This window comes from Mandrillus leucophaeus, unplaced genomic scaffold (genome assembly GCF_000951045.1).
Source record: "Mandrillus leucophaeus isolate KB7577 unplaced genomic scaffold, Mleu.le_1.0 Scaffold803, whole genome shotgun sequence".
NCBI lineage: Eukaryota > Metazoa > Chordata > Mammalia > Primates > Cercopithecidae > Mandrillus > Mandrillus leucophaeus.
This window is the reverse complement of record NW_012108731.1, coordinates 1622305-1639566: the sequence shown is the minus strand read 5'-3', so window position 1 is coordinate 1639566 and position 17262 is coordinate 1622305. Positions and strand designations below refer to the sequence as shown.

Here is a 17262-nt window from a genome sequence, read left to right as displayed (position 1 = left end):
TAATAATGAGCTTTCCCTCTAAGATAGTACTGGTAGAAAACACAGGCATTTCAGTTCCAAAGAGGAAAATGAAGGACCTACTCATAGTCTAAGAGTAGGTACAAATAAGAAATAATAAGAAAGAATAACCCTTTCTTCCATCTATCTTTAGTAACACCTCACTTCAAAGAGTTTATTTAAAAAATATTCTGCATAAAAAAATAAGTGTACTTCCTCTTATGGCTTATACTAAAAGCAGTCCAGTAACTGGCGAGGTGGAGTTGTAATGAAAGTAATAATGAAAAAAAAAAAAAAAAAAGGAAAAAACCCAACAACAACAAACTAATACGTTTCAAGTGTTGCACAGAAACTACCACTGTAAAGATAAATTCTCTGATTCTGGGGCAATGAGTGCTCTTTCCTTTTCACAGAAAAGTTCTGTGTGTTCCAGACACCCATCCTCCTTGCTGGGCTGAGTGGCTGACACTGTGTGCACCTGTGTGCAGGAACTTAGGCAGCTGAATGCTGAGGGGTCTGGGGAGCCTGCTGTCTCTTGAGTCAAAAGGCCCTTCCTACTGAGTAGCTCAGAGGCAGAGAATGAGAGCTGCCTTGCTTTCTTACACTACCATTTGCCATTTGGTATGCATTTACACAGGCTGGCTCTCTGGCTGGCCAAAGGAGAGAAGATAAAGCAAATAAGAAGAAGATGTATATGCAAAGACCAACTTAAAAAAGGGGAAATAACGTCAACTTCTGAGGAAAATCAGTTGAGAAGAAATTCTCAAAAGCCAAATTGTTGCGAAAGATAAAACAGCGGCTAAGAGCTAATAATAGTCGGCTATAGATTTTCTTCCATCTGTATCAAGGCTTATTGTATAAATAAACGTTCTTTAGTATTCTTCAGCAACTGTTCGTGGGTGACTCAGTCTTTCAAAAACTGGACAAAAGGAATAATACAAATCCCTTGTATCTAGGGAATTCCTCTAATTAGAAGTGGCAATGAATTAGAGAAGAAATTTGATTTTAATTTAACATCTGCAAATGACAGATGCCTTTTCACATAGTTCTCAATGTCATTCCTTTACTAAAAATAATGCTAATAATAATAATAAATTATCCAAACAGAACATAACATAGTAATCCATTTAATAACCTATTTTAGTACATTCTGGTTGTTTGGTATTTTCAATGATCTTTTCTAAATAAATAATTCTTTGTGTATTCAAAGGTTAACAATTTATTTTCCCTGAGAAGTTCCCAGAGCATTTTAAAGGGCATGATTTAATCTTAAACAGGTTAGTTGGCTGTGATTGGGATAAATATTTAAGAAAACCTGCACATATAAAATGAAAAGAAAGAAATTTACATAACCATGTTGCAAAGTCAAACATTCTCCCTATACCATGAGGTCACACTAGTAAGCTTAAAAGACTTCCTTTCAAACTCAGTGCCAATCCTAGGCTCCTCTCAGCCTCCCATGTGCAAATGCTCTTGTAAATTCTGGCACATCAGCCTTTTCCCAGCATTTCTGGGCACCTGCTCCAGATACAGGTCCTGGGCTAGATGTCACCCTGAAGAGGGATGCATGAACACACACGAACACACGAACGAACACACACACACACACACCGACACCCACACCCACACACTCTCACTCACTCACAACAGCTGCTGAACCTTTAAGAGAGCCAGCGACTACTTCCATGAAGCTCTGGGGATACTCAGGATTACTTAAGGAAAGGTACGGGCAGCTAGGAACAAAAGGATCCAAAAAAAAAAAAAGGTATTTAGAATCCCTTTAAGGACTACAGAGAAGCCTTGATTCTCAACCAGCACTTCACAGCTGAGGAAGCTAAGGTTCAAAGAAATGGAAAGATCTGCCCAAGACACCTACCATCTTGCGGTAGGCTTAGAACCATAACTCTGGGGTCCCATCTCCTGTCTTACTACTTTCCGTCCTGTGCTTTTCAGAAATCACTGAATCACTATCATTTTTTTCTCCATGCCCATGTGTACCAGGGCTGAGTAAGCAGAATTCAGAGGACTTTAGCATGTTTTCCATTTACAAAAGGGACACTCTGGTTGAGGTGAAGAGGAGGACACTTCACCAAAACTTCCTCTTGTCTCAACTGCTCCTGCTCAAGGCTGCTTCTCAACATCTACCCTCTGGTCAACCGGTCACCAGTCAGTCACTACTATGCCTGGAAACAAACACGCCCAAACCACTAAAACTTACCTTCGCAAATTTCTAAAGGCAAACATTTTGAACACCAGTGTTACTTTCCAGATACCGAAAGGGAGGGAAAGCAGCGTGGGTACTCACTGCAGTGTGGAGGCTCTATGAATCACTTTTCTGAAGAACAACTCGGGCATTTTAACAAACCCCTTGAATCACTCACTTTCTACTCTATATGCAAGTCTTTCCTTGACTGCTGACTTAGTAATAAAAGCTGGAAAAAACATAAGTCTAACAATAACACATTTCTTTTCTATGACCAAAGAACGATTGTGTCAATGTTTATGGAGATGGACTTATTTTGAAAGTAATTCAACAATGGAATGATGCTGCTAAGCACACTGATTTTTTTTTTTTTAATGAAAAAAAGAAGTTCAATCCAAAGCTCAAGAAGTGAACAGGCCCTCTCAGATGAGAGGGTTTTATGCGTTCACACAAGCACACCCACACTTCTTCAACATACCATTTCACAAATGCTGTGTATTATTAAGAGGAGGCGGATTCTGCCAGGCACATAATTTGTATATTTAAGGGAGGTGTATGGAATGAAAAAGCGAAATATGTTAAATTTCAAAGGACTTGGAAGCAATGCTGCCTGTAAGCTTGTATTACAAATAGCCCTACATTATTACATACGCTATTAATGAGGCCGAGTGAATGAAAGTACACTTTGAATATGCATGACTCTATCCAATGAGCAAGACTTTTGTGTACTGATGAGGTTTTTTTTTTTTTTTTCTCTCCCAAAAAAGCATTAAAATTATTCTTAGAGAAGCATGGCTGTCCAGAGAACAGTAAAATAAATGTACTTAGACCACAGAGTCATACTATACTCAGATGAAATATACAGGTGCTAGAAGAATGCCTTTGACTCTACCTACAATTTTGGAAACTTATGCATATCCTGTCCTTCAAAAGGAATATTCCTTAACTTCAAGCAGCTGCGTCATTACAATTTCTAAGAAAAAATTAATGATTTTGGTGGAGATCCCTAAAAGTAGGCAAGGTTAAATAAACCTTTTGAGTACAAAGCCTTCCCTTCCACAGTAAGGAACACTAGTTAAAAGGCTGGGGAATGGGTAAATTATTGCACCAAATGGCTGAGAATTAATCTCTGCTGACTAGCTGTAATCTAACGAGGCGTCTGTGTCCCAGGGAGCCCACAGCATGTCCCTGGCGGTATGTGCAGTGTGTCGAGTCTGCGTGGCACCCTTTGTCCTCGCTCACAGGCGGCCTTTCCCCTCATTGTCCATAATATCCTCATGCATCTGGGACGCGTGGAATGCATTCATACTAACAGACTTACCATTGTTTTCTCTCAGAAGCTTTGTTGAGCAAAGACTGCATCACGGTTACTGATAATTATATTGCTTAATTAATCAAGACAAAAAAAATTTGCAAATCATTGCCTGGTTGCCAAGCAGGGAGATAAAAAATGACAACAATACAAGCTGAAGCAATATAACAAAAGTAACAGCTATCTGATCAGAAATTCTTATATAATGAAGCTATTAATGCTAAATCGGTTAATGTTAACATTGCTCCAGGTGTCTCTACTTAGATGCAAACAAAAAGGCTAACATTATGGATATAAAAGGCCAAATGTTGCCATGGATTCTGTAACCTGATAGAGAGGACAGCCTTTTCATTTGATTAGGGAATGCAATTTAAATACCAGGGACTGAAGCCAAACAAACAGACTTTCCCTCCGCAAGCCTCTTGCATTCACCCTGGGGTCAGTGGTTGGTGAACAAAAGGTCAGCCACACTTGCCCTGGAAATGTCTGGATTAATTTTATTACATTGTAATGGTTTGTACTTTAAATGTAAGGATAATACTAAATTTCCAGTTGGCCATTATTCTCTTCTTCCCTTTAGGCTTTTTGAATTAAAATATTAAGAAAGCGATTTGCTCAATTCATCTTGTTAGGATTTATAGCCAAATTCATAAAATGTGCAAACATTTTATAAGAAAGTTTACAAGGTATGTTAATAATTATATTCATGCATTATCAATGTACTACCTTTTTAAAAAATCACTTTTGATTCTATAAAGTGAATTAAAATGCCTTGTATGTTTTTTATTTAAAAATAAAGGTGACATTAAATGACATTTTAGAGGCCCATGTTGAAAATGAGCTAATAAAGCCAATTAATCCATACTAAATATTAAAGAAACACGTTTCCTCTTTTTGCAAGCTACAAGACACTAAATTCACTGGTTCCCTTATATTAAAATTTTCAGTTTAATTCTTTAAACTAGCGTTCTTCATGGACAAATACAAATGTTAGCACTAAGAGACATTTTCATACACAAAACTGAAAACTTTACGCACATGGACATCAGAATAAAAAATGATGCAAATATTTAATATGAAGTGACTTTTGGCATCTGCGTTCCCTGAATAGAAAAGAGGGTTCCCTTTATGTCAGGCTTTGCAACAGTCAGAATGGGACTTTTATGAATTCAGGAGTTGACCCACACTGCATCTACTCTGAGAATAATAAGCATGTTAAACCTGGAATTCATTAAGTATTCTCTCTCCATAGTAGTAATAACAAACAACACAACAACAACAATAATAAGAAGAAGAATAATAGCTAACACTTAAGTAGCTTTTACTCTGGACCATGCACTGTTTGAAGCATTTTCTATTTATTAGTTCATTTAATCCTCACAACTTTAACCCTTTAGATTAGGTCATAAATCCTAATATGAACAATAAATCTGTTGTCTATTATTTCAAAGCTTTAAAAGAGAGTTTTCAGAAGCGTAACTTTCAGCTCCTTCAGGATAACAACTTGAAATGAAAATGAAGATTATACTTACTATCAAGCTGAAAAACACAAAGTCATTCCTCTTGAGAGATGGCTTAATATGCTAATGTTTAAGAACTTTAAAAACACCCTTCTATTAGTAATTCTAAAACAAAAACAAGTTGCTATATAAAGCATGGCTAAAATACCACTAAAGGTATGACAAGGATCGAAACTGCAGCCAATTTAGTACACAGCACACAGATCATTGGATTGTTCCAGCTCTTCCCATGATCAATACCAATTGACATGGCTGAACTGATTCTGCAGCAAGGTGCTCCAATTGTTGAAACTCATCACATGGGCCGTGCTCCAGAGGCCCAGCCTCTTCGTGGACATGACTGCAATCCTGCAGGATTGACCCCATTAGCACAGTCAGAGGTTTGGCAAGTGCCTGTACACCAGGCAAGCTTGGATTCCATACCCATGGTTCTCCACAAAATGCTAGATGTGATATGGGGTTCCTTCAACTCTTATTATTAATCAACATACCCAAAATTTCAAGTTACAATTTTTCAAAAGTACAAAATTTAGAAAACTTAAAACATTTACAAAATAATAAATTTGACATTATAATTTCCAAAGAGGTATAGTAATACAATAACAAAATTTTGTGCTCATGATGAAAAATTCTTTGAAAATCCCAATTCATATTTAATTCCTATAAAGCATGTATAATTCAGATACATGTAAGACATTCAACAACAAGATGAGAGTCCCTTTTAACATATTTGTATCATTGATTTTCAATGACAGTGAATCACACGGCAAATGCTTTATGAGTCAGTACAACAATGCAATAAAAACGACGTACCTCAGGTTTCTTCGTTATCGCGATGAAGAACATGTGATTCTTCATTGGGTAAATAATGATTGAAACATCTCCAAAGGCGGTTGGGATAATACCCCTGCGGTAGTCTCTGGAGTGTTCAGACCAGACAATATGGACCTCGTCATTCCCTAAGTGACGAAGCTGCAAAAGCAAATTGGCTCTTTATTAATCAGGGTGATAACAGCAGTTTATGAGGGGTCAAGGCTTACAAATTGAATTATAAAACTCAAAGGCCAAAAAAAGTTCACTATCAAAAAAGACTACACCACTGATGTTCTTCTGTGAGGATTTTACAAAGCACAAGTACATAAAAACACAGCCTATCTTCTTAGTGCGTTGGTACTAAGATTAAGGCATGCAAGCTTCGCAGGCACATTACAGCTGGATGGGGCTGAAGTCTTTGTAAGAATTTATTTTCCAATGGAATTTTACTCCTGCATCAGTCCTATGCTTTGTATTGCTGAATATGTTTCTAAACAATTAACAGCATGTGTCTTTTATTCCACATTGCAGTTGTGCTTTATGAGACTCTCAATTCAATGGTTACTATGAACATAAGAATATGAACAGAAGAGAACATAAGCCATTACAACACAATTGTTATCAAATGTATAAGAAACTAGATTTGTGACAAACCTTTAAGAAAAAGATGTATAAAATTACCTTTGCTTAGGAAATGAATAACTGTTGCTTAAGTCTGATAAGAATACCCCTACCTAGCATTTAAAGAGTGCTTACTGTATAGAAGGCATGTTCACACATATTGTCTCATTTAATCTTCCCATTAACTCTCTGAGGTAGATGACATCATCTTCATCTTATCGTACAAAAAAGAAATGGGCGCTCAGGAAGGTGCAGGCACCACCTACCCGAGGGTGCATGAGCAGCAGTGACAGAGCGGGCCCGGGACATGCACTGGGGCTTCCAATTCAGGGTCATTTTCACTGTTTCAAAGCTACCTAAGCCTGCACCCAAAGTTACTTTACTGTCATTGCTTAGCAGTGTAGCCCACTTGTTTTATCATCTTATACACAAAGAGTCTGCAAAGAACAAAAGCAAATCACAGACCCCTGGCCTCTTTGAGGAGGCCTTACTAGAAAGATCTCCAAAACAAGACCTCTTGAGAGTTCTTTCAGGCCCAGGCTTTGTCAGGTGTAAGAACACCCTTAATCAATCTCCTGCACGATGACTGTACCATCTCAAGCTGGAGAAAGCTGCACACGAAATCATTTGAGTGACAAAGAATCAAAGTGTGACTAAAATAAACTAGATTATAAAGATTAAAATGTTGGCCAAAATTGAAGTTCTGAAACCACAAAGGCTGGTAAGGTCCTCTGACATCTTTTGGGAATTTGAGATTCTCGTTCTCTCACATGGAACTGCAGAAGGATGCTCTCCAGCACCACGAACAAGTATTTCTTGCTTCCTTATCTAACAGATGAACATTAAAAATGACTAAATTCAGAAGCAGTTTAATAAAATAGAGATGTGTCAAATCTAACATTTTTAGTTTTATCTTAAAGTATTTTTTAAAAAGATGTTCTGGAATACTATGTATTTAAAACGTGTTAGCATAAATACAATTTTCTTTAGACTACTGGACCACAAAAAGAAAATCTCAGGTGACCCCAACATAGCCTCTTTTCTATTTATAAGGCTACAAAAGGAAGCTCATTTGCTCCAATGCCTGTTTACTCTTCACTCTCATAGTTCTGGGAATGACTGTACGGCCAATTATTTAAAAAGTGACCTGTGCCTATACCATTGTACCTATACTGAGGGGTGCACGATTCAACTGTGTTTGAATGTGGGCTCTGAGACAAATGCAACTGCGGGTGCTGAGCACAAGTCATGATGGTCCAGAACAATTTAATGGTATCTATGACTTTCTAATGGCAAAATTACCCAGTACATCATTTTTTTCCTTCCCCCTTCCCATATAAAGGTAAAAGAATAGCAGGCAAAAGGTGTAGCCAACCCCTTACATAGTTTTAAACAAAATACAACACCGGGCCTCCTAGTAGTGCTGAACAGCTCTTTCTATTTCTCCATTCCTATATTTGCTACAGCTTTTCTTTTCTTTTTAATAAAACATGCAAAGACATTACAATACACTCCTAAAATTCAGTCCTTTTGAAGTAAAAACATGGTAGCCAGCATCATCAAGAACCTAATATAGGTACGTTCTCAGGGAAATATGAATAGTATCTAACTGGAACTGTAAGGGGAATTAAGACCTGCAGAAGGCAATTGTGAGAACTGGGGCTATCCCAGAGTTCACACTTACGGCCCTCACCCTGCAAAGACAGCCAGCTTCAGAGTGGCTCTGGGTCCCTTGGTATAATGCTTGCACAAATGTCTGAATGGAAACTGCGGGTGCTGAGCACAAGTCATGATGGTCCAGAACAATTTAATGGTATCTATGACTTTCTAATGGCAAAATTACTAAACACCCCTCAAACGTGCTGCCACCACCCGATGTGGGTGCTCTAGTATCTGTGACAGCTCCTTTTGATCCACAAGTATTAGCTGCAAAACATTAACTGTGAGGTAATACCATGATTATTGAAATTTTGTAGTTACTTTTCCATTTTAAATTGGGTTACTCAATTACATAACCTAAGTATCTCTTAATTTTACTTGCATCTGTATTCTCAGAACTACTGCAAGGGAGGGTAGTTTCACACTAATAGACCCATCCTCCCAGTGTGGCAATTCTGTCACTAAGGAAAAGCTATTTTTGTGTGGTAATGATATGATATATTCATCATCTCAAAGCTGCTTTCAGTGACATGTGACTCAGACTTCTGGATACGTCACAGTTTAATTAGCTAAATCACAAAACTAAAAGCTAAGGCCACGGGAACAACTGGCTGATAAATCTGGAGTAAAGGGCAAAAATATGGCTTCTGTTGCCTATAAGAAAACAAGTAGGTAAAATAAATAAAATTCATCTGGGCAAATTGTCAACCACATCAGAACATACAGAATACTCTGGACACCTCAAAGTGTTGCCCAATTTAAAGAAGAGTCCATCATAGAGACCTAATTTTGTGAATATTAAAGAACTGTGATTAGAGGCCCTCAAATTAGAAACCCACCAGTGAGTTCAGTGAGTGCATACAAGTCAAGTTGATCTGGTTCCTATGTAACTGGAGAAGAATGATGAGTCTCCTGGAATGGAGCCGGTGTTTATGTTAGCTACTCCTTCAACTGCACAACAAGCTCCAGAATGCCTGGAGACTCATCAGGCTCAGAACAAATGCTCAGATTTTAAGTCTTAAGAAATCAATCCCGGCTCCACAACTTTTCATCCTAACAGAGTTTTAAAGTCCCTTTGCCTAAGCCATTCTGTCTGTTGCTGCTGCCAGGCTGCACGCCACTGGTGACACTGGTCATGGTACACACCTAATAGGCTGACCTCCTTTCTCGACTAATTGCATTACATCGCCAGCTGGCTCCAGAAGGAGTCGTCTGTTTGATTGAAGAATTCCTGCTCCTCAGTGGGCCCGGCTGCTACTTTTACTAAGTAACAGTCAGGCCTGACATCCCCATTGTTCAGCTGACAGTGTGCCCATCCTAAAATCTAAGTTTTATTTGTAAATTAACCAAGAAACTTCCTGCCAGAACAGCGCTGCCTGGAGACTGATAATGTGGGCCTTTCATCCCTTTTCACTCGTACTGTATCACTGCCAATTTGTTTTTTATGTGGCTGGCCAGCCTGAGGCTATAAAAGCCTTGTAAGACATAAGTGCAATTATAGTCCTGGAGTCAAATGAATTGGACAAATCCAATAGCACAGCTCTGTCCCCACTCTGCAAACCCCTACAGCAGTTAGATTAGCTGTGAAAAATCTAATCTAGCTAGAGCTAACAAATTTCTGCAGTGAAGGATCAAGAGTTCAGTATGGGGTTGCAACCGGATTGCAGAATTGAAAAAGTCCCCCCGTGATGGGGGCAGAAGAGAGCATGAATCACTTTAGAATTTTGTAGCTCATTTTTAAGCTGTTAGGGACAATTTAGTTAGAATAAGACAAGAAACTGTGGGCTGCTGTTACTGTGACTGATTTTTAGTCTAGCTGTGAGACATCTGATAAAGAGAGTTTATCACTAATGATGCTAAATCTTAGAGCTGCAAAAGGTATCAGCTGAATTTTGATTATTACAGTAGGGAATCTTTCAACCAGGCCAAGTCTTGGAACATTATTTACAGCCTGGCATTTTAACAAGAAAACATGTCTTTTCTCAAAAAAGAAAAAACAGTCCTACTTTACTTAAGAAATAATTTTAAAAAATATTTTATATTTTAAAAATTATATCTTTTAACAAAATAATTCTCAGTCATAAGAAAAGTATAGAATATGGTGATACATTTGCAAAGCAGAAATAATTTACAATGTACTGCAAATAAAAAAGATGCGTCAGCCCAGCTTAGGATCCTGGTAAGCTACACTAGAGTCTGAGATCCTGGTGAACTCTTGGAGGGCAGAGTTCCCATTGCTGAGAGCTCTATAGCCAGGGGCAGCCATCAAAACCCAACACTGAGGCAGCTCCTCCAAGACCTGTGGGAACCAGCACGTGGTCAGCGCTTCTGACTGTAGTACTGCCACCCCCAGGAGGTCATTATAGCATGCTGGGGCAGGAGAGGGAAAGGCTGCTGAGTTTTTGAATGCACACTGTGCTTTGTACATCTGAGACACTTGATCGCTATGAAAGTCGTCTGTAATTGGGCTATGACTCAAGTTCTGATGTTTCACATGCACTGTTGCCCATCATATAGAGGCACACCTCAGAGACATTATACGCTTGGTTCCAGACATATCTGCAATAGGTTTTTTAGATATTGCAAATATTGCAATAAAGCAAATCACACAAATTTTTGTGTGCACTGGGAAAGTAGTATGCCTAAAACTTATGTTTACTATAGTCTATTAAATACGCAATAGCATTATTTCTTAACATACATATATTAATAAAAAAATTCTATTGCTAAAAGATGCTAATGATTATCTGAGCCTTCAGTGAGTTGTAGTCTTTTTTTGATGGTACAGGGTTTTCCCTTGATGCTGTTGGCTGCTGATTGATCAGGGTGGTGGTTGCTAAAGGCTGGGGTGGCTGTGGCAATTTCTTAAAATAAGATAATGAAATTGCTACATTGATTGACTCTTCCTTTCATGAAAGATTTCCTGTAGCATGTGATGGTATCTGACAGCATTTTGCCCACAGCAGAACTTCTTTTGAAATTGGAGTAATACTCTTCAAACCCTGTCACTGCTTTACTAATTAAATTTATGGAATATTCTAAATCCTTTGTTGTCATTTCAACAATGTTCATAACATCGTCACTGAGAACAGATTCCTTCTCAAGAAACCCACTTTCTTTGCTTATCCATAAGAAGCAACTCGTCACCCAGTCAAATTTTATCATGATATTGCAGTAATTCAGCTACATCTTCAGTCTCCACTTCTAATTCTCTTGCTCTTTCTGCTACATGTGCAGTGACTTCCTTCATTGAAGTCTTGAATCTTTTAAAGTCATCCATGAGGGTGGGACTCTACTTTATCCAAACTCCTGTGAATGTTGATATCTTGATCTGTTCCCATGAATCATGAATGTTTCTAATGGCATCTAGAACGGTGAATCCTTTCCAGAAGGTTTTCAATGTTCTTTGCTAGATCCATCAGAGAAATCACTACCTATGGCAGCCATAGCCTTATGAAAGTTCTTAAATAGTAAGACTTGAAAGTTGAAATTACTCCTTGATCTGTGGGTTGCAGAATATGGATATTTTGTTAGCAGGCATGAAAAACAACATTACGCCTCCTTCAGAGCTCTTGGGTGATGAGGTACATTGTCAATGAGCAGTAATACTCTGAAATAAATCTCTTATTCTGAGTAGTAGGTCTCAATAGTGGGCTTCAAATCTTCAGTAAACCATGCTCTAAACAGACGTTTTGTTGTTCCACTTACAGAGCACAGGTAGAGTAGATTCAGCATAATGTTTAAGGGTCCTAGAATTTGGGGAATGGTAAATGAGCACTGGCTTCAACTTAAAGTCACCAGCTGCATTAGCCCTAACAAGAGACTCAGTCTGTTCCTTTGAAGCTTTGAAACCAAGCATTAACTTTTCCTCTCTAGTTATGAAAGTGCTAGATAGCACCTTCTTCCAATAGAAGGCTGTTTTTACTATGCTGAATATCTGTTGTTTAGTGCAGCCACCTCCATCGGAGATCTTAGTTAGATCTTCTGGATAAGCTGCAGCTTCTCCATGAGCACTTGCTCCTGCACCTTGCACTTTCATTTTATGGAGACAGCTTCTTTCCTCAAACTTCATGAACCAACCTTGACAAGCTTCAAACTTTTCTTCTGCAGCTTCCTCGTCTCTCTCAGCCTTCATAAAATTGAACAGTGTAGGGTCTTGCTCTGGATTAGGTTCTGGCTTAAGGGAACGTTATGGCTGGTTTGATCTGTTCAGGCCACTAAAACTTTCTCCGTATCAGTAACAAGCTATTTCATTTTCTTATTATTCATGTGTTCACTGGAGTAGTACTTTTAATTTCCTTCAAAAAATTTTCCTTTATGTTCAAAACTTGGGTAAATGTTTAAAGAGGTCTAGTTTTTGGCCTATCTCAGCTTTCAGCATGTCTTCTAATCGTTCCTAGCTTTTGATTTCTAGTGAGAGACATCCAATTTTTCCTTTCACTTGAATACTTTGAGGCCACACGGGGTTATTAAACGGCCGGTGGGTGACGCAGTCAGAACACACCCAACATGTATCAATTAAGTTTGCCATCTTATATGGGCAGTTTGTGGTGTCCCAAAATAATTACGATAGCAACATCAAAGATGACTGATTACAGACCACCATATGAGATGATGATGATGATAATAATAATAATAATAATAAAGTTAGAAACACTGTGAATATTACAAAATGAGACAGAGACACAAATGAGCACCTGCTGTTGGAAAAATGGTGCCGATAGACTTGTTTAAGGGTTGCCACAAATATCCAATTTGTAAAAAATGTAATACCTGTGAAGCGCAATAAAGTGCTGCACAACGAAACAAGGTATGCCTGTACATAGTCCAGACATCTGTGGTTGCAGTGGTGAAAAAGCAAAACCGTGCAATAAAGAAATAAAGCAGATACAGTGAGGCCAATCTGCCAATATAAAGCACCTGGCTAATGGGGCAGGGGAAAAAAAGAATCAATTAGACCAACGGGCAATAATGAGGGATGATGGTCAGAGACATCGTCCCAGGCACTGTGCTAAGCAATTTCATAATTTCATAGGAATTATCTCATTTACTTCACTCAACAACCCTGTAACATAGGCTGTGTTTTTTATCTCACTTAATAGATGAAAAACTGAGGCACAGGCTGATGAAATAACTGAATATACATCTGATCCTTGTTGCGCCTGTCACCGGGGTCTGGCTATAACCACCACAGTAGACTCCCCAATGGCCAGCCTTAGTCAGCACGTGAGGTGCTGCCCTCAGTCCCTTGCATTTATGTGGTAGGGAGAGAGAAAGGTGGGAATTCTAGGTTCCCCACCTGCTAGCAGGCCAAGTGAGTGCAAATCACAGTTGCTCTGAGACGTTCTCCTCATCTGGAAGCTTACAGAAGCAGATCCGATTAGAGGCTTCCTTCCTAGAGTCAAATGCCTTTTCTTTCAAGGTGCTCCTCACTTTTAACACAGGGTTGCCCGAGGCAAACATCCTGCAGGTTGGAAGGTAAAGGCCAAGTTCCCTGGGGGAGGTTCCTCAGGGGTGGATAAGGTTTCCTTTGAATTCTAAGGAAAACTGGCCACAGAGCAAGTTGAAGAATAAAAGGTAAGGGGCAACAGTGGGGCTGCTGGGCAGCTGCGCACCTGCACTTAAGTTGACAGATGCTGCCAAATCGCTCTGTAGCAAGCCTCGGAGGGGCCTGCTTTCCCAGAGCCCCACCAGTACAGGGTTATCATACTTTGTAACCTTTGACAATCTGTGAGATCAAAAATGTTATTTTCCATCAGGTAATATTCACCGGAGGGAAGATCCAAAAGTAACATTTAAGACCCTTTCTTTTCCTAAACCTTAATCTCAGGGTCGTAGAGTTCAGAGGAAACCATCTCAGTATGCGTTCTACCTTTGTATTTGTCTGTCCTAGGAGAACCTCACCAACAAACCAGGGCAGCTAAGAATGGTGCCCGAGGAGACGCCTTACCTTTTTGGTGAGGGAATCATCTGAGTCTGACGGCATTCGAGTGGAAACGTGGAAAATCACTTCCACAGTCGAGGTAGCATAGTAAGGGGCCGTCTGCCCGGTGCTGCCATTGCGCTGAAGGCCACCCATGAACCCACAGTGGGTGGAGAGATCCACCTGACAAAGGTCACAAAGAAGAAAGAGTGAGGATCAACAATGAGCTGTTCTTTCACTAAGCAGGACTGTGAATTCACAAAAACATAAATTATTTTCATTTTTATATCTTTCTTTCTGATTACAAACAAATGTAATACAAAGTTAGACCAGATTAAGATGTTAAAGAAATAAAAAACATTAAAAATGAAAGTGCTCTATAATCATATCAACTGAATAAAACCACTATCAAACTTTTGGTATATAATCTCTAACTTTTTTCCCACCTGTATGTATAAATGTATGTGTGTGTATATATGTGTGTGTGTGTGTGTATACATAGGTTCCCTATTGATGGAATTTGGGGGGTTCTGCTTTTTTAAATCAGAAAGCACACTCAAAGGAGTGTTCTTCTAAGACGCTGGGTCAAAAGGTACCAATATTAAAAATATTCAGCAAACTTTGCTAAACTGCCTTTCAAAAGGGTTGAACAACCACTTTACACCACTGCTGAAAGTTTATGAGTCATAATTCATTTTAAAGTTATGGCATGAGTGTTAACTTCTTAGTGTCTTTATCCAAAATGTTTAACTTGTCATAGACTAGTATTCTTTCAGTAAAATACCTATTCTAACACATATGAAAAAAGAAATAGAAGAATCTCCTCCGTGCCAAATACAGTAAACATATACTCTTAAAACTCTGATAATGTATCACTTAAAAATATATTAAATAACTATATTCTATGACAAATTAGAAGTAGCCTTACTTGTAAGAACAATGATTTACTGGAAGTGCAGCAACTGTTAGACTCAAACCTACTTGCCTTAGTAAGGATGTTGTTTTGATTCTCATGTACTCTTACCCTGTCCCCATCCCTACCTCAGTCCCCTTGCTAGCACTGAGCTCTCAAACGCACCCAGAAAGTTTTTCACAGCACAGATACTCAAGAAACTAATAAAAAAATAAGGAAATTGGCCGGATGAGGTGGCTCACGCCTGTAATCCCAGCACTTTAGGAGGCCAAGGCAGGTGAACCACCAGGTTAAGAGATCAAGACCATCGTTGCCAACACGGTGAAACCCCGTCTCTACTAAAAATACAAAAAAATTAACTGGGCGTGGTGGTGCGTGCCTGTAGTCTCAGCTACTTGGGAGGCTGAGGCAGGCGAAGAGCTTGAACCTGGGAGGTGGAGGCTGCAGTGAGCCGAGATCACGCAACTGCACTCCAGCCCAGGTGACAGAGCAAGACTCTGTCTCAAAAAAAAAAATAAATAAATAAAAAATAAAAAATAAAAAATAAAAAAAGAAAAAAATAAGTAAATTATTTTAGATATGTTGATTTCCATTGTAACTACTCCTAATTCTTTCAGATTCTAGGAATTTTTTGTTTAGGTTTATGTTTTGGGGGGAAAGGGGTGTGTGTGTGTGTGTGTGTGTATAAATGTATATATGTCTGTATGTCAGAGTACCATTTAATAAAGAAAAAAATAAACTTTTCCAACATCAATCATCCTGAGATCTACCTTAGGGAAATAGGTTGATAGCTAAACCATCATGGCTATTATATTATATTTTCATTGCAACTTTTGACTTCATCCAACTCTTTCTTCATCTTTTCACCCATCAAGTCATTGACTTCTTCTTCAATCTCCATACTGTGGCCAAAGCCATTGCTTCTCTGCCCACATTTGTCTTCTCTTACTACAAACTGTCTATGGCTGGGAGAGCCCATCTGACTATTCAGTTCTGATAAAAAGCAAATGAAAAAATATTAAGAGGAAAGTTAAAGGAAAACAAAAGTTCATATATTAAATACTGACAAGCAACTAATAGACGTCAAATCCAATAAATTCTTCAATTCCAGAACTCTACCTATGCTATATTTGAATGCAAAAGCACATGTGAAAACTTATACAATGTCTACTTTGGACACATCTTTAAATAGTGCTGGTCAATAAACACCTACTGAATGAAATGCATTACCTCCCATCCAAGTCCAGCAACAAAGTCTTCATATGCTTGGCTTCCTCTTTCGTTAGAGAGGATTGAACACTTGTCTTCTTGACCTTCAGCAATGTAAAACACTGCGATTTTGTGTGTCTCACGGCTATAAATTTTTAAATTTAAAGGAGTTAGAATTCTTACATGTAAAATTTTACTTCACTACTATTAATACAACCAGCATGACTTCTACCACTGAGCTTACATTTACTGAGAACCTGCTAGGGGTCAGTCAGTGTTCTGAGATGGTCTGACACATGGTCTCATTTATTCTTCACAAACGTGCTAAAGAGATGAGTATTATTATCACCTCCCTAGCAGAGGTGGTTGAAAGGAGGCACAGAAAGTGAAACAAAAAGCACACCCAGCAAGCAGGGGATGGGAACTGCAGCAAGGCCATCTGTTTCCTGAGATCATACCCTCAGATACAAGATACACTGACCAGCAGGTTGGGGCACAACATTTGGTAAGTTCCCTGTTTTTGGTAAAAAATAATCTTTTAAAGTATTTCAAACAGATATAAATTGTGAATAGATCTATGTGACTGTCCGTATTCAACTCACACTTTAGGTTACTGGGTGGTTCTGTGATTGGAACTATAAAATATGCCACGATTTTATGAGAAAAAGAATATCCTTCCAAGCAGAACACACTTAGGTATTTTCTTCATGAAGGGGTTTACTAACTCCTGGGCTCTGACTATTCTGAGGGTGCCTGACAAGGTGGACAGCTAGTCAGGGGAACCCCTTTTAGCCAAAATCCTCCATCTGCTTGTTCCAAGATAGATCTGGGATACTCTGGTATTAAATCAAGCAAAAGTGATGTGCACTTTGAAAAAAGAAGCCCTGCCATTTTCTCTTTTGCACATCTAGCATACTGCTTTGTATACAGTAGGTGTTCAGTTAAATCTCTGTTACTGACCAGATATATAGGTGATACATTTGAATGCATTAAAAATAAATTTCTACAAATTATACCCTGGAGTAAAGTGACAAAATACCTGGGGCTGTACCAAGCATTTGGTGATAGTTTAGAGATGAAAACATTGTTCTT

The 17262-nt window shown here is 38.7% G+C and overlaps 1 protein-coding gene across 1 annotated transcript in view; it reads right to left on the bottom strand.

The window, feature by feature from the left end:
- Positions 1 to 5443: 5443 nt before the first annotated feature.
- Positions 5444 to 17262, bottom strand: part of RALGAPA2 (Ral GTPase activating protein, alpha subunit 2 (catalytic)) — a 182977-nt gene continuing 171158 nt past the window's right edge. The window contains exons 34-36 of the mRNA XM_011967606.1: positions 16192 to 16315; positions 14076 to 14231; positions 5444 to 6004 (exon numbers count right to left, since the gene is read on the bottom strand). Coding sequence (XP_011822996.1) covers positions 5792 to 6004; positions 14076 to 14231; positions 16192 to 16315 — 493 coding nt within the window. The 3' untranslated portion in view covers positions 5444 to 5791. The remainder of the gene's footprint in view (positions 6005 to 14075; positions 14232 to 16191; positions 16316 to 17262) is intronic.